This window comes from Trichoplusia ni, chromosome 23 (genome assembly GCF_003590095.1).
Source record: "Trichoplusia ni isolate ovarian cell line Hi5 chromosome 23, tn1, whole genome shotgun sequence".
NCBI classification, from domain to species: Eukaryota; Metazoa; Arthropoda; class Insecta; order Lepidoptera; family Noctuidae; genus Trichoplusia; species Trichoplusia ni.
This window is the reverse complement of record NC_039500.1, coordinates 4,594,106-4,616,794: the sequence shown is the minus strand read 5'-3', so window position 1 is coordinate 4,616,794 and position 22,689 is coordinate 4,594,106. Positions and strand designations below refer to the sequence as shown.

Sequence of the window (22,689 nt, the reverse complement as noted above, 5' to 3'; positions counted from 1 at the left end):
CCCCCACCGATGTTAAGGTGGGAGTAATACGCCGAGATCATACCGGACTGGGATCGGCAATCGCTTCCTGCCCAGTTACTGCAGTGGCAAAACTAATATTAGTTAAAGAGAAGGACAAGAGGCTTAAAGTTGGATGGTCCTCAGCGCAGGTTAAGCTCCTAAAGGAGCGACCTATGCGGTGCTATAAATGCCTGTGTGATGGCCATGTGGGAGTATGCTGTTCCTCGGAGATTGATTTCGCTGGGTGTTGCTTCCAATGTGGTCAACGCGGCCACAAGAAAGAGGCATGTTCAGCCCCTCCGCATTGCCCTGTATGTGACAAGGAAGGTCAACCTGCTGACCATTTAGTCGGCAGTAAGACCTGTAATGCTAATGTTAAGAACACAAAAGAGAAGAGGACGTCAGAAAAAAAGGTACCGACGTCAGACAGTAGAAGGCAGGAAATGGATACTAACACCCAGTGATGGATGTTAAAATACTACAAGCGAATATCAACCATTCTGCCAGGGCGCAAGACCTACTGATGCATAGCATGGCAGAGTGGTTGATAAACATTGTTGTTGTGGCCGAACCATACTATGTTCCACCCAGGAACAACTGGGCAGGAGACGAGGAAGGTTTGGTCGCTATAATCTCTTCGGGTTCTCCATTAATGGGGAATATCTCAAGGGGCAGGGGTTTTGTCGCTGCCCACATAGGGGATCTGTTAGTTGTAGGGGTGTATTTTTCACCAAATAGATCACTAGCAGAGTTTGAAGATTTTCTTGGTCGGATTGGGTCATTTTTGGGTGCCAACCAATCTCAGCCCGTTATAGTCGCCGGGGATTTTAATGCAAAATCATCTGCGTGGGGTTCCCAAGTCACAAGCGCAAGGGGAAGGCTAGTTGAGGAATGGGCCCTTGAACTTGGCTTAGCTCTACTCAACCGGGGTAGTGTGCAGACATGCGTGCGGTATAATGGTGGCTCCATTGTTGACCTTTCATTTGCAAGCCCTGTCATCAGTCGGCGCAAAACAAACTGGAGGGTCGTGGAAGGGACGGAGACATTATCGGACCACCTTTATATCCGTTTTAGCGTCGCTGCCCAAGAATCCACTTCTCGAAACCGCCGGCAAAAAATAGGAGTCAACGATGGTCCACGATGGGCATCAAAGAAGCTTAATCGTGAGCTTTTGGAAGAAGCTGCCGTCGTGCTGGATTGGGCTACTCCGGTTCAAAATGATGTCATTGACATAGAAAACGAGGCGGTGCAGTTCCGGCATGTGCTTACGCAATTATGCGACGCAGCGATGCCACGTATACGTCATCGTGGACCAACAAAGCGACAAGTGCACTGGTGGACACAGGAGATTGCTTTATTGCGACGCTCGTGTGTCAACGCGCGTTACCAGTACACCAGATTCCGTAGAAGGCGTCGCCGCACTGATGACGCATCGGTTCGAGAGGCTGAATTATACAACCGCTACACCACCGCAAAGAAGACTTTACAGCTCACGATAAAAGTTGCGAAAGCCCGAGCGCGTGAGGAGCTGCTAGCCATCTTAGATCGGGACCCATGGGGAACACCATACCGCATGGTAAGAGGTAAACTTCGACCTTGGACTCCACCACTGACACTAGGCATGGGTTCGCAGCTACTCCGAGAGGTTGTATCTGCTCTGTTCCCCGAAACCGATGCTGATTTTACTCCTCCACCTATGGCAGACGACGCTCTTGCCCAAACAGCAGTCGATTCAGGTGAAGGTTGTCCGGAGGTTACGGAACAAGAACTGCAGACGGCATCCGATAGGCTCAGGGTTAAGAAAACAGCTCCCGGACCAGACGGCATTCCGGGTAGAGCCCTAGTGTTAGCCTTAAAGACGTTAGGTCCTCGCCTTCTGAGGCTCTTTTCAGCCTGTCTGCAGCAGGGTCAATTCCCCAAGATCTGGAAATCTGGAAAGCTGGTCCTACTACGAAAGGAAGGGCGTCCAGCCGAGTCACCATCAGCATATCGCCCCATCGTGTTGCTGGACGAGGTGGCAAAAGTCTTTGAGAAAATCATAGCAGATCGCCTCGTGCATCACCTGACAAACGTGGGGCCGGATCTAGAAGACAAGCAGTTCGGTTTTCGGCGTGGACGCTCTACAATAGATGCAGTTTTTAAACTGAAGAGCATGGCCCAGGAGGCAGTTGCACGCGGCGAGGTTGTTTTGGCGGTGTCCTTGGACATCGCTAACGCATTCAACTCGATCCCTTGGTGCTGTATTGAGGCGGCACTTGTTTACCACGGGGTACCCGGCTACTTGCGACGTCTACTCGGCAGCTATTTATCGGAGAGATCCGTAATTTTCCCAAATCAGGAAGGCTGGGGTCGGCACGACGTATCGCGCGGTGTTCCACAGGGATCAGTACTGGGTCCGGTCCTGTGGAACATCGGATATAATTGGGTTTTACGCGGTGCTCTCTTGCGGGGGGTCACGTGCATCTGCTACGCAGATGACACCCTCGTCGTTGCTAGTGCTTGTGACTTCCGAAGCGTTGCAATCTTGGCGACGGCTGGGGTCACCCAGATCGTCGCACGTATCCGAATGTTGGGGCTGGAGGTGGCTCTCCATAAATCTGAAGCCATTTGTTTCTACAGACCGCGGAATGCTCCACCTCCAGATTCCTTTATTACGGTCGGGGGAGTAAGAATCGGGATCAAAACTACCCTAAAATACCTGGGAATAGTTCTCGACAGCAGATGGGACTTTGGACCCCATCTCAGAGCCCTAACACCCAAGCTTGTCCGAACAGCGGGGGCACTATCCCGATTACTTCCAAATCTTGGCGGCCCAAATATAACCTGCAGAAAACTATATACCGGGATCGTGCGATCCATGGCCCTATATGGTGCACCAATATGGGGAAATAACCTGACGGTCCGCAAAGCTGCACTTCTGCAGAAACCACAGCGCGCACTGGCCGTCAGAGTTATAAGAGGCTATCGCACAATCTCAGGGGAAGCAGCAACACTCCTCGCACAGACGCTGCCCTGGAAGTATGAAGCTAGAGTCCTGGCACAGCTTTATACATGGCGCCAGGTCCAAGCTCGGGGCGGCGATTTGTCGCTGAAGGAACAAAGGGAACAACTTCGTAGGGCAGCCTTGACGGACTGGCTGCATAGCTTAGGAAGTCCTACCGCTGGGCACGAACTTATAGCTGCTATCCGCCCCGTCTTCTGGGACTGGCTGGAGCGGCGACACGGAGTTCTCTCATACCGACTGACACAGGTGCTGACCGGTCATGGCTGTTTCGGTAAGTACCTGTGTCGGATCGGACGTGAATTAACTGGAGGGTGTCACCACTGTGCTAACCCAGAAGATGACGCGAAACACACGTTATTAGACTGCCCAGCGTGGGCAAATGACAGACGCGACTTGGTCGCAAATCTAGACGGGCAAGCGCTCTCACTACCCGCTATCATCTCAGCCATGGTCGGGAGAGAGAGTGCGTGGCTAGCGGTTGCCACCTATTGTGAAACCGTTATGTCAGCAAAAGAAGCTGCTGAACGCGAGCGGGAAGTGACTACAGACAACCCGTCGCGGCGCAGGCGGCTTGTGCGTCGAAGACAAAACGACCTGCGACCACCGTAAGGTCGTGCCTGCGGGTGGCAGGGAGGGCACCCTGGCATCCGACCAGCTAACAGGCCGAGAAGGAGACGGACGTGTCGTCCTGCACGTCCGTTCTTACGAGGAATGAGGGGTTGGCTTTTCAACCAACCTTTCGAGAAGAAGTCCAAAAGGACATAGGCCGGTCAGGGTCGCGCTGAAGCATGCGCGAGCGATCCCGTGGCTCTGGCTCAGGCATTTGAAGGGGCCCGGGGTGTTTTTAGTCGGTGGGAGTCCGACATATCCCCTCGCCGTGCCCTCGGCGTGGGTTGAAGTCATTAGATTTTCACCCCGGACAAAAAAAAAAAAAAAAAAAAAAAGCTCTGAGGTCCCGGGTTTGATTCCCGGTCGAGTCAATGTATTCACATTTCGACATTGTCTCGGGTCTGGGTGTTTGTGGTACCTTCCTTGTATCTGAATTCTATAACACAAGTGCTTTAGCAACTTACTTTGGGTTCAGAACAATGTATGTGATGTTGTCCGCATTTATTATTATTTATTATTATTATATCCTTTTTGATGTTCAAGCCTCAGAAAACGTTTTGCTATAGTTTGTGAAGGAGGCACTGATTGTAGTCCAGTTTGTTGAATATCAAAAAAATGCAATTGGTTGCCTATTTAATTGGTAAATCTTAGTAATCAGCCATGTGTAAAATAACGAGGTGGACGTGTTATTTATGAGTACAATGTATTAATTAGTATATTATCCAGCGACATTGGGCCTGTTCTATAACGGGTAATAAAATAAAAACGTGTGCAATATTGTCAACAATATTTCAAAATAATGACATCCATCCTTGTGTTTTGGGGACAAAGCAATATAAATTACCTGTAGTCTATAAATATTAGTTGCGATAACCATGTTACTAGAATTGTCAATGAATGTTACGACACCGATAAGATTTCATTTCATTACTTATCTATGTTGTAAACTACTTCTACTTACATATCAATATATTCATATATATATATATATATATATATCTTTAAAGAAACAAGTATGTATTTATCCTTAAAGTCTTGACACTAAGAAATTGACTGCACGGATCGCCAAGTGGTTGAGGTCACCATGCAAAACCCACAATGTGCGTCGTGTCGCGGGTTCGAACCCCATTTGTATTTGTGTAATCCATGAATGCGTGTTCTGAGGCTGGGTGTCTTTGTGCACGTGATTTGTAAGTTTAAAAACCCGCCTAGACATAGGGATTAAAAAAAGTGTAACCATCAATTATTGAGGCTCCAATATCAGCACCCGTTTTGTAAATCTAAGTAAAGATAAAACTAATTGTATAATGTTATGTAAACACAGCGCCGTTCTCACACGGCGTGGAGATGGCTTACAGTCCTCTCCGGTGGCGCATCACAACTCTATGGCATCGGGTTACTGCACCACGTATCTTCTGCTGATAAACAATTTAGACTGTCAGGTCTTTGTATAACATATACAGATACTGACGTTATCCGTGATGTCGGCTGCATGGCAGCTGAAATTCAGTGATCCATGATATTTTTCATTACCACTAGTTTTAATAAATGGTGAGAACCTAACGTATTCTATAAGTTAACCCAGGAGAAAAAGTATGAACCAGTTGCTTTGAATGCGTTTTCAAGATGCAAGTAGGGTATGTATAGGGTTTTATCAATGGGTATGATTTACAGTCATACCCACTTTTTAAAGTTCATCTCATTGCTATCAATAATTAAGAAACCCCATCTTAGTTTACATACAATTGTATCATCCTAGGCCTAGCTCCCCAGTTGACTAAAACAATACAAGTTAGGAAGTCTAGAAACCATCCCATTACCTGATATTAGAAGTCTGGGATCAGGGGGCTTACCAAGAACTTTTGAAATCAAGACTGTTGTAGTTGTGGGAGCGAGATGGTACTCTGTGCAAAGTAGAGCGGCGTCTCTTTTGCACATCTAAAATAGTTTAACTTTAAGTGATGGTGGTATATCCCCGGGCCGGGGCTCGCGAACAGGATTCCGGTTCGGCAAACCAGTTCACACGCAGATAGTTTTCCTCATGCGCAGGCGCAGATGCAACTAGTAATTGTTTTCTACACAATTTTATACTTGATTTCTTAACTTGGTTTATTGCTTCGGTAGCGCCTAACGAGACTGCAGTATGTTTAACGAGAGTATTATAATAGCTTACCTACCTTATTAAAGTTATAATTAATTATCTTCGTATTGATTACTTAAAGAACAAATAGTCTACAAATTGTGAAACAATCAGCCGATCAGCATTAGAGTATAGGTTTTGGTTTGCCATTTTATATACATGCCATTAAAGTCATTATCGCGGATACATTGTTAAAAGGAGATCAAATAAAAAAAAATGTGCGTACAAAATTGTCATCAACTCGTTCTTTATGTGGGTTTACTAGACAGTTCATAAGTAAAGTCAAAAGTTCTTAATTTCTAATTACAAGTGTTGTGATTGAGCGGTACATTAGCAGGTGCTAACGCCGTGCTATCGCAGCTTACAGCGTGACACCGTGAGCCAAGCCGCGAAGCCGCTGAACATAACACTCGTCACGGTCACGCCACATTACACTTCAGATAAAACTGTTTTACTAAACTGTATGTTTTACGTAACAGACTCTTTTTTACCCGGACAAAACGGATATACACTTAATTGTTAAACAATGGGACGGTTTAAAAACGCATTTTTCAGGCTGTTTCGGACACAACCGAAGTCCTTATTTTGAGAGTCAGGTGAAATAAGTAAAATTAAACACACTTCAATTAACTCTATCGTGAAGCTCCTGTCATGACGGCAGCTAAAAATATGGCAGATAAGCAGCATATACATACAGACCAAGTATAGACATACGTTGGGGACCTACTCCTCACGGCACATGTCTTGTCTAATCAGCCATTAAGTCCGCATTCCAGCCTATATAATTAAAATAGTACTGTTTACAATTACACTAGTAACCGAAACCATAAAGTTAAATAACTGCGTATTTGTTAACCGCGTGTCTAACTAATGTTTTCAATTTTTAATTAGAAACGTTTATGTATGAGAATATTCTCGAAATGCGTGTTAAAACTGTTCAAGGACTTTATATGTTACTAGCTGTTGCCCGCGACTTCGTCCCCGTGGGTAGAAGATATAAGTTATGATTTAGGTATACCTGCCCGGTTTTTTTCACAATTTCCATTGTATCTTAGCTGATATTAGTCACAGCGTGATGGTTTATAGCTTAAAGTCTTCCTCGATGAATAGTCTATTCAACACAAAAAATATTTTTCAATTTGGACCAGAAGTTCCTGAGATTAGCGCGTTCAAACAAACAAACTCTTCAGCTTTATATATTAGTATAGATTTATATTTGTTTCACTTCAATAATAATAAATTGTTTCCACTTTACTTTCCTTAACCAATTCTGGTGTTTCAATAGAACTTATTCTACTTACTCTATCACAATTACTTATGAGATACTGGCACCACTAGCAATAGGCCACTTCTAGGCAGATCATGAGTTTTACAAATTATCTGTTTCCAAAATATTCGCTTAGTCGTAGAGTGTATTAAAATAAAGGTCAGTGTTTCACCGTTTCGCAAGCGACCTTCATCGCAAACCTGTAACCGCTACTCACTTCACGTTTACCATTGCTGCCCGATAACAGCATTTCGATTTATCAGTACAAATATTGTCAGCAATGGTCATTAAAAGTAGTTTTGTTGTCGCAATCAAGAAACTGGTTTTTGTTTTTAACTTTTAAAGTTTCGTAAAAGGCCCTTGATAAATCGATTTGGAAAAAACGTAGTAGTCAACATTATATTGATATTTATTTAAAGTAACTTCGATTTATTTTATGAGTTAGGACTTTTGACTGAGTTATAAACTATACTATAAGTTTTTCCACTTCGGTGATAGCCCTGCGGTGGTGATTTGATACAGGCAGTTATCTTAGGCAGTTTTTTTTGTTAATTTACTTACATAGAAATTAAGTAAATATTGTTACTAACAAAAGGAGTCATGGTCACTTGAATAAATGAATTTAATATATATACATATATATATATATATAAATATAAGAGTAAGAGTTCAGCAATTAGCTAAGTAGTAATCAGTATTTTGTTTCAATAGTAATTATCTTGGAAAGATCGAACTGCCCTTTTACAATACTTGAGAATTTGGTCACAGAAATCGTCAGTGAAATACATTAGTAAATAGTAATATACAATTATTTTTCCATGCATAATTTTATACATAGGTACACAACAACGCATCGTGTAACAAAATTTCTAGAAAACCATATTTTTCGCGGTAAAAGCATTGTTTTCTATCTTCAGAGAGTGTCTCCTTCAGTTCCACACTTAGTCATAACTGAAACACAAACTAAATATTGTAACTCAAATAGAAACTGGTCAGTTTTCACTTCACTTCATTATTCTACAGTTTAAACAATACTTCGGACAATAAGCTAGCAAACAACCGGCGCCGGCGCAGAACTGATTCGATATGTGTGGAATACTTTTCTTTTGGACGGTTACTTACATAGGTACATAATGGTGATATATAAGCATTTGTTTTTCAATAATAATGTATGCCTGCTTTTTGATTCATTAGCATACGGTATCCCTTAGTTGGAAGCAGGCTTATCGCAAACCTCCAGGCAAGAACTACCACAGAAATTATTCGCTTGAAAGTCATAAACACTACGTATGTATAACTACGATTCGACTGTACAAAGGCTTTTGGCTTCAAAGGAGGCTTTTATGTGACTTCCCTCCGCCAGCACCTGGTGGCTAGGAGCCGGTGTTTACAAACCAGGTGACAACAAACAATGACCGGCAGCATGTCGCCGCCTCCGTAGTAAACATCCTCACTCACTACAGTTTACTAAATAATTCCCAACATGACGGAAATTATTTACAACAATTCGGGCTGTTTTGGGTTCCTCCGACATTCAGGAGATAGTGTTTGTAAATATTGAAAATGTGGCCGTCTTCGCGAAAGGCAAAACTTTAAATCCTTTCGGGTTTTTGATACACCCAGACTCGTAGTTAAGTCGTGCGCGTCTGCCTTTACGAAGAACTACATCAAAGAAGTAGATAGAACAGTTGTGAATGTCATAATAGGTGAGCATTAAACAATGGTCAGTTTTATCGCAAGTAGCGATCTGTTCCAGAAATCTTTGAATCAATGTAGTTTCAAAAGAAATTGGTGTTTGTGAACGTGAGCAGTGTACACATGAGAGACAGTCAATCTGCCCTTCAATACGTATATGACATATAATATTTCATTTTTCATACGCTTTACGAGTTAACTTTCGCTCTTATCTCGCGACCTTGGTACACAAAAAATAGTAATTTAACAGTGGACGGCCGGTATTCATTACCCAATCACTGATAGCTCACCGCGGCTCAGTGACGTTGTTAACACAATGGCGTTACGTCTGCTTCCATTGAAGGGAGTGTGATTAACATCTGTATTTCACTTGCTTACTCATTCTTATCGAGTTAATGTTTAGAAGTGTTTTAACTAGTGTGCCTAATTTACCAAAATCGAATTAAAAGAGGACATGGCACTTTGCACAATAAGAAAACGCAAACAAAAAAGGTGTTCGATTTAAATCTGACCCGTCGCGCGTCGTCTATCTTGCATGATTGCACTACTGATCAATTATGACAACTTTAATTTCTTGTTCCTTTTTAATCAACCAGACAGTACACCTACAAGTCTTTAGCAATGAGAATTTTAAGTGGAAGTGGCTGTTAGTATGGTATCTCCTCAGCCAGTTTTGGAGATCGGCTATAAATCTTAGAGAATTCAACAGGACACCATTTGTTATGTAACCCAGGTAGTTCCCCCATCTCATTTAGATTAAAGTTCTCAACAAAACTTCTGCACTTAAGTCATGCGTCACAGTGCATGCGTTAAAAATGACCGGGTCTCGTCTCATGAAGGTATCTCGTTAAAAGAGGTCATAATAATAATACCGGTCTATATACGTCCTACTGCTGAGCACAAGCTTCTGCCCGTATAGCGAAGGTTTGAGCATTGACCACCACGCTACTTCGCTGCGAATTGGCAAACTGTACCGTATTTGGAATCCAGATTTCCTCACGATGGTTTCCTGGGCCGATTTTCGGGAGTGTCATAGAATAATGAGTAAACTTTTAAGATGGTTATATTTAAAATGTGAGCAATATTGGTAAATTAGTTCAATGTGCTCTTCCACAGTCCCTTGTTCCGGGATGTTCAATATTACAGAACCAGTAACAATTAACTGTTTACTCTGGTCGTTACCAGAGCGCGAAGCTCCGGACTGTTATGGTTTGATGGTCCACTGAACACCATAACTATAATGCTAACTGGTTATAATGTATCTATCAGTTTCATGTGAGGCGAAAAAGGTTTGATGGGATAAAGTTGGGACCAGCAATTTAAAAGCTATGTATAGTAAAGTGACCAATAAATATCAAATATTTCAGTTTTTCTTTTCACAAAATAAAATTAATTTATAAAAATCCCGAAAGTAAAAACTTTTACCCCATAATTTTGTAATGGCTTGAACGAACACTCGCACATATCGCTCAATCCTTTCGGAAGCTATGATGCCAAAGACAAACAGACACGTCAATCTTATAACTACGAACATTTTGCGTCGGGGCTTAAAAATAAACGGAGGGAGAGAAATTGAAGAAAAATATACATGTTAACTCTCTTTAACAAGCTCATTAACTTCCGCCTTTACAAACTGACATGTCATTCAAACATTATATTTAACTTCTTTCCTTAAGTGCATGATACTAAACAAATTAACCGACTTAATTACATAACTAATCAGATACGAATTTAGTCTGTTTATCGAAAGTAAATCCTAAATATATGGGAACAAGAGTCATATTGTAATTCACCGCGTTTACAATGCGTCCGGTCGTGCGCGGGCGCATCCTTGACATTACACGCTCGACGGACGTGTGATACAATAGTATTTATTGACGAACTATTGATTAACGGTCACACCTGTTAGACCTATTTTGATTTAAATTTTGAAGATAAAAAGTGGCATTTTTCTTCACTAGTTTTTTAGTTGTTTCCAGAAATTTGGTGACAGTTTTTGAGCGATTTTAATACATATCGATTTGATGCTATACTTCATTCCCCTTAAACTGAACTTAAGTCTAATATTCGTGATAATAAATAACTAGAAAAATATTATACCTGATTATTTCCGGTATAAGTTTTTTAAGTTTATCTGAACCTTATTATTGAAATGTTTACATGTAGCAGTAGAGTTTACCGCCTCTACCGTTACGGGTGTTAGGTTCTGCATGGTCTAGGACCTGGTGTGTGACACACCGTAGTTAAAATATTATTGTTTGACGGCAAGTACTTGTGTGAATGCCGCATACCGAACGTGGATCACCTTGAGGCGATGCGCGCGCGCACGCGGCCCCTTCTTTGATGTGTTTGTGCGATATTATGGTGTTTCGATTTTCGTTTGTACAAGGAATAGCATTTTTCTTTAGTTTTAAAAACTGTATAGTAAAGTGATTTGTAGTATGCGGCAATCAGTAAAATTGCCAAGTTGTTGTTAATCGTCATTACTTATGCTAAATCTTACACAACTTGTATTTGTTCAGGACTCCTTAATAACACATAGCAGCACTCATAACATGAGATCCAAATAGACGCAAACTTTGAAACAGACCCGGCTGAATGGATGGATTACCCAAGAGCGGACAGAGTAAGAAGTCATACTAAGAGGTGACAAATCCAGGAAAACTATTGAATATTTGTTCATAATGTTTTTGAATTGTTTCGATCTCGAAGCATAGGTACTTAAGTAAAGTGAAAGAAAGACAAGACATCGTAATAAGAAGTGAGCTGTTGGTTTTATTTCATGATTCACTTCCAGGTGAAGTCCCGCGACATTATGTCTTGATAATTATCAAATAGATGTCATTTTGAGGACGTTATCCTTGAGAAAATGCGTTTTACATTTGTTTACAAACACGCGGTAGCTGATTCATTGTGTTCCACATCAGCTGGTAGAGTCGCGTCTCGCGTAAAGAATAAGTTTACGTTGTTAGGGAACATAAGATAGGGCCCTAAATGTGACGTTTCTTGATAGTGCAAAAATCAAGGGAGTGTTGAGTTGAAGAGTGAAGAGTTTGTGAGGCATATAGTTCTTCAAGGACCTCTTTAACTAAGGACGATTAACTTTTTACTGGAATCTAATAACTTGACTCGTTATTGATTACCTGACGGCGTCCACATATTTATAAAGTTATTGGACGAAACAACGTTATTTACTTACTTACAAATTTGTACGATGTGCCAAAAAGGCTAGAACACACAAGGCTACACGTAAGATGTGCATAATTTTGAATATTGAACAGTATTCCCACAAAACAACGATAAAACCGTTTCCTTCAAAGCAGCGTATTTTATCGCTTTCGTACATAATCGTTCTAGCGATAACATAAATTGACTTATTTCGGTTGTAGCAGAAGGTCACGTGTACTTCAAATGAGGTTTATTCTGTTGATGCTAATCCGAAGCTTGTCCAAGTCTTCTTTTCCCCCGATTCCGATTATTCATCTATTGGTGCTACATGTATTTTTTAAACTTATCGATATTATTCATCAAGGTAATATTAACCCCCTTTCTTCTCATAACATCCTTCACAGTCTATATATTTGGCTTTCAGTAGATTATTCTGACGTAACACTTTTCAATTTTATTCTATCACAATTACTTACCAATGGCAACAAACAGGTCAACATCGCAAACTAAATACTACCTAACTTCAACCTCACCTTAGCCCATTTTATCTGTGTCTACATAACGGGACAGTACCAAGTTGAGCTCTGTCTAGTTCTGTAACCGGCCCCTATCGGGTGTAGGTACACTAGGTACATGGTCCAGTGCCTGTTGTTTATTTGCAAGGCGGATCGTTTCGCAGCGGGAACATTCGCGACCAACATCAAGACAATTGCATGCATCCGGGCTGGGTGTGGTCACACTGACAGCGGAAACTATCCGTACCTATTTAGTACCAACTGTGGTTAGATTGTAGGGGGTTTTTACATTTGTTATGATAGATAAATAAATGCATTTTTGGTTTTATTAAATGTGTTGAAATTCTTATAATTGAGAATGTAGTTTTCATTAAATGGAATCTATTAAACGCAGTTCTAACACTAAGTAATATATGAGTAATGGCACATAGTAAGAATGTGAACATAAAAACAGTTTATGAGCCTATAAAACTAACAGCAAATTAAATCCCTCTTATTCGGTATTGGCGTCTGTCTAGCCAAATAAACAAAAAAATATAGTTAGTAAGCAAAACCTTAATAAATAGGTTCTCTAGATTTTTTAATCATTTACAATTTGTAGTACTTAGTGATTATCACAATCCCGCTACGAGTTGGCCCTCGCAGTCCGAGTGCACTCCCACTGATTGCCCCAACTCCGTCGGGACGCGATACCGGCGCGGTGCCGATGAATTTACACTGACCCGTCCACTGGGCATCGATTACCTTCAATACGACTCTACATGTTATTATAATGAATATCCGAGTAACATTATCGGACAATATCTTTGATATGATTCTTTTATGTACTTATCGCACTATACCAAAAATAATCGTATATCTATGTTTTAGTAAGTAGTAGTACTAGTCTGTGGTGTATATAGGTCTGGAACAGACAGAGAGATTTTGATGCAGTGTTTTACTTTTTTCTTCTTCCTTTGCTCTCAAAGTCATTGCTAGCTTCTGCAAAAATAGCCGAAAGATTGCGCTCACCACTCCAAACCCACTGAGCGTGACGTGTCGCGGTTTCGATCCCCGTGTAGGACGCGCGTTTGTGTGATCCACGAATGCTTGTCCTGAGTCTGGGTGTCTTTGTGCATGTGTCGTAAATATTTGTGAATTCCCTGTGACATGAGGATTAAATTCTTTAGCGCAGCAGTGGATATTGTAAGTAAAAATAAAATATTGTTGTAAATTAGTGGTTTCTTAGGTTTACGCGAATGTTAGACATTGAAATGAAACTACTTTTACGGATTTTATCGCGGTTTTAATTTTAGATTTTTGTTCCCGACGTTTCGAAACCTTTGCAGGTATCATGGTCACGGGCAGACTGAGATGGTGTTCGTCTTGACAGAAGATGTTGCTCGTTCTACCTTCATATTTTAATTAATTATTTGTGGTCCGACCTACGCAGTATGAGCTCACTGTGTCTTGATGTCTTGCAGCGCTGCTCTTGGGTTTGGCCTTGAGTTTATTTATTATTGGATCCCAAGTAGGTGATATCTTCCAGCCATCTTCTCTATTGAAATTAGGGTGTTTTTTAATCTCAATAGCCTCGCGAAACATCCTAGGTAGGAATTTGGATTCTTTAGCGAGGATCTGTGGTTGGTCAAATCTAATATAATGGCTCGAACATGCTGAAGGTTCCAGCTCCAGTTCCAGGTTGGAAGATATCACCTACTTGGGATCCAATAATAAATAAACTCAAGGCCAAACCCAAGAGCAGCGCTGCAAGACATCAAGACACAGTGAGCTCATACTGCGTAGGTCGGACCACAAATAATTAATTAAAATATGAAGGTAGAACGAGCAACATCTTCTGTCAAGACGAACACCATCTCAGTCTGCCCGTGACCATGATACCTGCAAAGGTTTCGAAACGTCGGGAACAAAAATCTAAAATTAAAACCGCGATAAAATCCGTAAAAGTAGTTGTTGTAAATTATCAGAATAATAACAATTTACTCGTAGCAATAGGTATTTTTTTATATTTAGGTATGACAATGAGTAATCGTTCTTTTATATGTATTTAAGCCATAAAATTGCATTCAGCAGTATCCAGTAGGTCGAAGATGAGCATAGCAAATTTTTATTGCAACTTTTCAGAAAAATACACTCAAATTTTGTTTTTAATTAAACTCATGAATAGCGTAGTAATTTACTACTTTGTACATAACGTAAAGTTATTAATATATTAATCATACAATAATTTGTGCAACAATTCTACGCTAACAGAAACAATTGACTATCTAATAATATGCTTACTGATATATTAATAAAAATAAAAATGATTACTTTATCAGAAAAATAGTACGAAACATCAGTATTTTTTTTCATAACGGTCTATTTCTGACGGTACCTCAAATATTAAACAAAGGAAAAAATACTTAGTAGGATTGCAAACTTATCATAAAAATTGGTTACAAATACAGTAACAAGGAAACTATGTAAATGAGTGTTATTACCACACTCGCTCTCCTCACATCTGACACATGCAAAAAAGTGGGAAAGTAGAACATCTATGCGTGTAAAAACTGATCGCATTGCAGAAAATTAAATAGGTAACTATTTACGTAAATTACTTTTATACCTACGTAAGTACATACACCTGATGAGGAAAACGGTATAGGCAGGTAGGTAGTCACCTGTCACCGACGCACGCTGTGGGGCAAAACCCCGGAGAACTGACGTCGGCAATGCTGGTAGCAAGTGGGTTTAATCACCCGGTCTGAACTACTCAAAATACATATATGGAGATTTTCAAAACTGTAACATTATCCCTTTCGAGACGATTTGTTCATGTTATTCTGAGTTTATTAGAGTTTCGGCATCTGTTATCGTTGTGGAAACTGCACGTGAACACTTACAACCATAAAAAAATATGTAGCCAATTTTGTGTATGCAGTTTCTATTTGGTTTTGTTTACGAAGTGATATTGCTAGACAACTGAAAAGATCATACATTCGGTGTTTGTCGATTTAAGTAAAACCTGGGGGTTCTTTTTGTAAATAATGTATTACAACAGTTCTTTTACTGTAAGAAAGCAACATTTCTGACTCTCATAAGTATTATTTATATTATAGGAGTAATACAGATGACTACTGGGGAAGTAGGAACATTATCGGAGTCAAGGCGTCTCTTGCGCAACGGTTGCGCTCGCGCAGCCCTGCGCCCGCGCAGTGAAAGCCGATCTTGCACAACCATAGATCTTGTATTTAAGTTGTTCAGAGCAAAGTATGGAAATGAGTCTGTACTGATTTTATACATTGTTGTTTTAAACAATTCGTAGCTAGTTAGGTGTCTTTATGTATGTAACTTGAATGTTTGAAACTTCCAACATTAGGACTACATATTTTATTTATAAATCAGGACAAGCATTAGTGGATCCACCACTTGTCCCTACAAGGCCCGCGACGCGCTCGCTCAGTGGGTTTGATTTGACGAATTCAACCACTTGGATATCAGTGCAGATATGTTGAATATGCAGAGAACACCTAAAAACTTAGTGTCATTACCTACTTATCGTGCCACATGCCGTTGGAAATGTTGTTTTATATTATTTATGCACGTATGTAATTATGTTGCCTATAGTCACAGACTGATATTTTCCTCATATTTCTTGTTTCCATATATCCTATTTCTTGCTTTAATCTAAAATCGCCAATCCGCAGTGTGGTAGCGTTATGAATTAGGGCTCTAACTTATCTGGGAAGAGTCTTGTGTCCAACAGTGGGATGTAGGTATATTTATTTATTTATTCATTAAGGATCTCCAACAAGAAGAGAATTAAAAAAATAATAAATCAATGTTGGAAAACAACCAACATCGATATTAATAAGAAGGAAATAAAGTAAAGAATAACTTCATTTGAACTGGTGGAAGGCCCCGCCCCGGGCAGAAACAGGAAATTATAAATTAAACAAAATAAGTAACTTGAACTTAATTTCAATAAGTATGTAAAACAAGACGGTTTCTATAGTGTTGCTTATAGTTATAACGGCCATTTGCCACCGTACGATATGTTTGTCTTTGTTTCAAATTAACAAAACAACTACTTTTGTGCGTTATTGTTATATTATACCTAGGTAAATTTATTTCCATAATTTTCTTTATTGTACTGTTTCCACCTGTGTTCATAAAACGGGTGCGACGGTGAATCATTATCAAAAACAATAGTTAAAGTTCTTTATGGGTGTTATTTATAAATTTTCTTTATTGCTATATGTTGCCAACGGCTCTGCACGCTACACATCGAAGATGATCCCAGTGAACATAAAATTGGGATAAAAACTACCCTAGGTTTTAGTGTGAAGGATTAACAAACATTCAACCAAGGCAAAACACTTCGTGTTTATAAAATAAATAGGACAATGAAAGATACAACGTCCGAATAGAAAAAATATAATATGTTTACTTTTTTTATTATTGTCTTAGGTATTTTTTTTAATTAATCTAGAAAAATGTGCTGGATACTAAGTAGATACATTACAGAAATGCTATGTTTTTGTTCTTGCTGAACATCAATTATTACAGAATTAAACAAATGCTTATGTTAGATAATATATTAATGTAAGGAGGTACTTAGTGCTCTCAGACAGACAGTCACGTTGTCCGTGAATCATCTAAACCTAAACAATACAGAAAAATGGCGGCCACGTCACTATTAATTCAGATCTAGTGTAAACATGAAATAAATACCTACAGTGTTCTATATGACGAAAGGTTTATGTCGATGTAGCACGGCTCTAAGACTCATCATCTAGTTTCACAGTTTAATAAAGAGCCAGAATTTTCTTAATAGCTCCTGCATATACTAAGTTGTATGAAATTAGGTCTATCTATCTATTTAGATAACGCAATACAAGGCAAGCTTAGGCTAAAAGTTATTAAAACATTGACATTCTGAAGTTTTTTACTTAATGAAAAAATGTTTTGCGATCATTCAAGCCCCCGATTCAAATATTTCAGCCCCCGCCGAAGTATACAGAATTTATTTAAGTTTATTTGGTGATATCCTCAGGTATCAGAGACTTGCGCCTCTTGCACCATTGGTCATCTTAACTGTATTTTTTCATAGCCCTCCAAAGCTATACTAAATTGAACATTTTCTCTATTCCAGCATCAGTAAGTCAGGATGGACCACATGAACCACGACCACGGCCACCATGACGGGCACGAGGGACACGAGGGCCACGACGACCCCTGTGCGCATGCGTCGCACGGACACGCCATGGTTGTGAGTACCATTTATTTTTTTGATCCAGTTGTAATCCTCATGGATTTCTTTCACCCTGCGCATGATGAAGGGGTGTGCCAGACTCTTACCGGCTAAAACCATTGGAATGCTTTCCCGTTCTCTGTAGTCAGAGGCCAAGCGGGAACACTTTAGCAGACTACCACGAAGTTGTGAGAACCACTTGCATTAACTCATAGCCGTATCTCGCGGTACTTCTTCAAGTTCTTAAGAAATCATCGAAGTGTACATACATCACAAATTCTTCGATTACGTACAAAGTCTTTTTACACTGTGGATCGTCATTAGTATATATCAGATAGTCAATTTTCACGATGATTCTTGTGTTCTAGTAATAGTCTAGTTCTTTTGGTGTTTTAGTAATACCTGATAATAAACAACGAACTTTTCAAACTTTCACAGTATTAGTGCTTACTTTAGTGATTACTTCCAATGTAATATGGCTCTAAGTAAACATATCCAACCTAACTATCATTCATTAAGATAAAAGCCTAGTCGCGGCAGAAATGAAGTACCTTCAAGCGATCATGTATTTATTGAACTTTTACATTCGGTTTGCTTACTAAAAGTTTACGAGATTGTGGTAGTCTAAAGTGACGGTTATTTGTATCAACTGAGGCTGAAAATTCCAAATCGTATAGTGAAAAGGCATGGTATAGAAGTAATATGATAGTGTGTGTTAAGTGCACCTAACTGAAAGAGGAAACAGAGAAGTGGGTCAACAGAACTTGAGATACTTCCTAACTAATAATAGCTTATCATTGAGGTTACATTGGCATTGGCTGACCCTGTAGCATACACCACCTACGTAGGAAAAAGGGTGAAAATTGTAGCAACTAATCTCCAACGGATTATCACTTATATACAAAGTATTAACACATTAAAGAGGGTCAATACTACTGGGTATTGGTCAGCTATCGTGTACAAATAGTAGCAGTCGTGGCAGATAGTGTCATTGCTACTATCAGGTGTTATCAGTGGTCTGCGGCTACTCTTTCCCATCACCACTTAGCTGTGACAGTAAACACAATAATTTAACCACGATTTGTGGTTACCGGAAGTGACGTAGATGATAACTGGATGTTAGCTAACATACAATTAGAATTATTGCCTATAGGTTGTTAGTGTTCAGACATATTTTACCTAAGCATCGTTTATATGTCATCAAAGTGTAATTACTTGAAAATTGCGCGCTTAGTTCTCTGGTGACTAATGTGACTGTTGTTACCTATATGTTAACAGGTGAAAATACACCACATCACCAGCATTCCTGCCAGTTTCATCTTAACTACAAAATTGTAAAATGTCTTTTGCTCTTATCATAAGTTGGTTTCGTTACACGTTTCGTTCACAGCATTATCTACTGTTCAGTCTAGCCCTATCCTTATCCTCTGAGCTTACCAATTAACCTTCAAATTATTTAGAAAGCAGGTCTTAGAAGTTTAGAACAGAAAGGTGCGAAAAACACAAAATAAAAGAATGAACATCAGTCGTATGTATGTATCAATTCGACATCGTTCTCTAAATGGACGAACAAACAAACCTCTACGAACTAGAAAATCTCAATACTGTTAAAATTTTCATTTTAAAGTTTCGCACTGTGTACCTATTGTAGCTATATTGTCGTGTCAAATTATCACAAACCTCTGTGACATGGGCGGATTCCTCCGCGGGCCCAAACGTCGCGAAATTCGTGTCTGTGTGTCAATATTGTTTGTTTGACTTGACCGTCGCGCGCGCCGCTTCCTGCGACATTGTTCTGCCGCCCGGCGACACCTGTCTCCGCTCTGCTCGTAAGCGAATGACGTCTAAGGGCGTGTGTAGATCGATAGAAATAATATAACTTTTCGTCTGGACTTAACAAAATTGTGCTTGCAGGTTTCAAGTGGTACAATAATGAAATCGCCAAACTAGGAGACATCCAAAGTCCATTGCTTTGGAAGTAATCTGAGTAATTACGTACTTATAACCAACTGTCATTGCACATCAGTCATTAACATGATCACGAAGGCGAAATAACCCCATGATATTGTCAAAATCCTTTCTGAATCGACAGACTTTTTAGTTTTGACAATACATATCGATAAAAGTTGTATTTTTCAACACTTGTTACGAATCAACTTACCTGAAACGCTTGTTAAAATATTCGTCGATTCCGGGAGTTCCCGTCTCCCAGCTCAGCTAAACTTGCAATGTGGGAAAGTAGTTTATATTCTCAAATCGTAAAAGGAAACGTCAGACAAAGTAAAGAGTTTGCGACGAAACTGACAGTTTTACATTGTATTGTTTAGGAGCGATAAACTTGCAGGATTATCGGGCAGCTGACAGCCAATACTATAGGTATTTATTAACAAGTCAATAGTAGTGAGGCAGATAGATGGTTAGGTTTTCATTTAACTGCCGTATTGTAGAGTTTGCGTGATGAGGAATTTAGAGATAGAGACGAATTATGATAACGAATATGAGTAAGTGCTGTTTGTAAGTAGGGCTGTTAGAGGCCTGGTTCAATTCAAAAATTTAATTCTCAATCCAATTCATCTCATATCCCAATTAGATGTCAATGTGACACACCAGAAAGATCAGGCACAAGAGCCAAGACTACTGCTAATTTTTCTTGCCTTCCGAATCTTCTTTTTCCCATAAATTATTATTATGATGATATTGCAGTTTTTTATTTCACGTGCTCGTGCTGTAACTTATATCACGATTACACAATATACTCGTATCATGTATGTTTTTGTATTTCCGTCTTTCATTTCGGATTACTTGTCAGATAAGATTTATTAGAAGTATCTTGTTTTTATCTTCTTTCTTAACTTCGCTTTGACTATCTGTTTCTATTCACTTGAGAGGATTTTCTGAATACTAAGAGAAAAGTACCTGTTACTACTGCAAATGATGCGAAATCCCACATCTAAACATTCCTATTTAATGTTAGAATTTATGTATGAACTTGTTAGCCATTACAGTGTAAACCACCCTAGGTATAAACGGTCGGTAATAAAATCATGGCGTTCAGTACTTTCTCAGTGATTTAGGTCCATCCGTTTGTGGCGACGTCAGAGCTTATGCAGGCGAGACACGTACCGCATTTGAATATACGTTTCATACAAAACATTGTCGTATATGGGCACGGCTTCACGTGCTACTGGTTTGTCCAAATTACTATTTGAGATATTTAATGTATTAAGGTGCAAATTGCCAGGTTGTAGTTCAGTATTTTAGGACAAAGTGGGTAGCTTACGTAGAAACCTTATGGGCAAGTTATCCAGCCTAGGTGTATGATACGGAAGCTTAATCGCTGACTACGAACTTCATTGATTAGGGACTAAGGACAGAGATAACCTATGTTTAACTGTCAAACAACGAACAAAATAGGAGGATATGGAATAAGCCTAGACGTTATTTTCTATAGAACACGGTATAACGCCAAATCCTCGTAATCTAGCTCGTCTAGAACGTACCTTCTTCAAGAACGCCTAACTAAAGCCGTGTGTCTGATTTTCCAGTTCCACGCGGGCGTGTGCCAGGAGATCCTGTTCAGCGGCTGGATGACGACGAACGCACTGGAGCTGTTTGGCTCGGCGCTGGCCATCTTCTTCGCCGGCGTGCTGTACGAGGGGCTGAAGTACTTCCGCGAGGCGCTGCACGCGAGGGCCTCCTCCTCCACCGGCGACTCACGCGTCAACATCACCAAGAGCGAGTGCGGGAACAATGGGCCTTGCGGGGGAACTGCTGTTGTTAAGTAAGGAGTTTTTGATAACATGCTGATGTGATCCGTTTGAATCCGTGGGCAAAATCTAGTCCATTATTTTGTCAGATTGAAGTTTACATTCAGAATTATTTTGGCAATAATTATGTTATTACATGTTGTTTATATTTGAAGTCATGGTACGTATCTCTCGAATGTTTTCATTGATAGGTTCCACTGTTAAACATACATATATAATATATCTAATTTGCAGTGAGTGTCAGGCCTTGTGTTCACGGTCGAGTTAAATTACGCGTGTTTTGTTCTTGTGCGTGTCCCAATTAATTAACAGGTTTTATAATTGTCCTTCATTTTTCGTAACTTAATTACTTAAATGTGTAGAATGTAATTTAGGTGAATGAGTAAATGTACTCCCATTAATATTGTAGTCATGAATTCAATTTAACTCAGTCCCAAAGCATCTTACCCCGAATACCTAAATAATATTTCCCATGTTGTAACTATCTTATGATTGTGAGAATCTATAAGTTGATCTCACGTAGAGGAAGTAACCAGTATAATCTATGTTGCAGGTACACGATGCTGTCGTCAGGTCACGTGGTGCAGACGGTATTACACTTCCTGCAGTCCACGGCCTCCTACACCCTCATGCTGGTCTTCATGACGTACAACGTGTGGCTCTGCCTGGCGCTGGTCCTCGGCCTCGCCGTCGGCTACTTCTTCTTCGGCTGGAGAAAGAATACCGTCGTCGATGTCAACGAGCACTGCCAATGAAAGACAAGATCCAGTGGGAGCCGCCATACTGTGTGCATGGTCAGCACAGACCGTATAATCGGTAGACAGAGCAAAATTAAAGAAATTTAAAACCTTCTTGTTTGTTACGAATTTGGTTTCTTTTTTACCCACCCGCGACATTTTTTCTAATAATTGCTTGTCCCGCAGGCTCTGTCTACCCTTTCTTGGGTCTGTGGATTTTAGATATTTTCTGTCACTAATTACTTTTACGACCAGTGAGTACTTTCAAAACGAGTATTAATAAAAAGGAAGAAGTCTGTTTTGAATAATGTAAGCACAAGCTATAAAAATAAACAATGTATGAAACATAAAACCATGTACAGCGTATGGAGTATTCCTATAGATTATAGTGTTGTTGTTAAGTGTACTAAACAAATGTTTGAAGGTTTTACACGAAAACCTGCCTACATTTGTTTGACCTATTGACACCCGTCACAATGGATCGATAGGTTTAATACAGAGGTGTGGCTTGAAGAGCCGCCTTCATAGAAATGTTGTTTCCACTATGTATT

At 40.0% G+C, this 22,689-nt stretch overlaps 1 protein-coding gene across 4 annotated transcripts in view; it reads left to right on the top strand.

Moving 5' to 3' along the window:
* The window catches only part of LOC113504703 (high affinity copper uptake protein 1-like), a 37,344-nt gene extending 15,081 nt beyond the window's left edge, over positions 1–22,263 (top strand). For all 4 annotated transcript variants that reach the window (XM_026887106.1, XM_026887107.1, XM_026887104.1 and 1 more), the window contains exons 2-4: positions 17,536–17,652; positions 21,180–21,415; positions 21,955–22,263. In XM_026887106.1, coding sequence (XP_026742907.1) covers positions 17,551–17,652; positions 21,180–21,415; positions 21,955–22,156 — 540 coding nt within the window. In that variant the 5' untranslated portion in view covers positions 17,536–17,550 and the 3' untranslated portion in view covers positions 22,157–22,263. The remainder of the gene's footprint in view (positions 1–17,535; positions 17,653–21,179; positions 21,416–21,954) is intronic.
* The last annotated feature ends 426 nt before the right edge of the window (positions 22,264–22,689 follow it).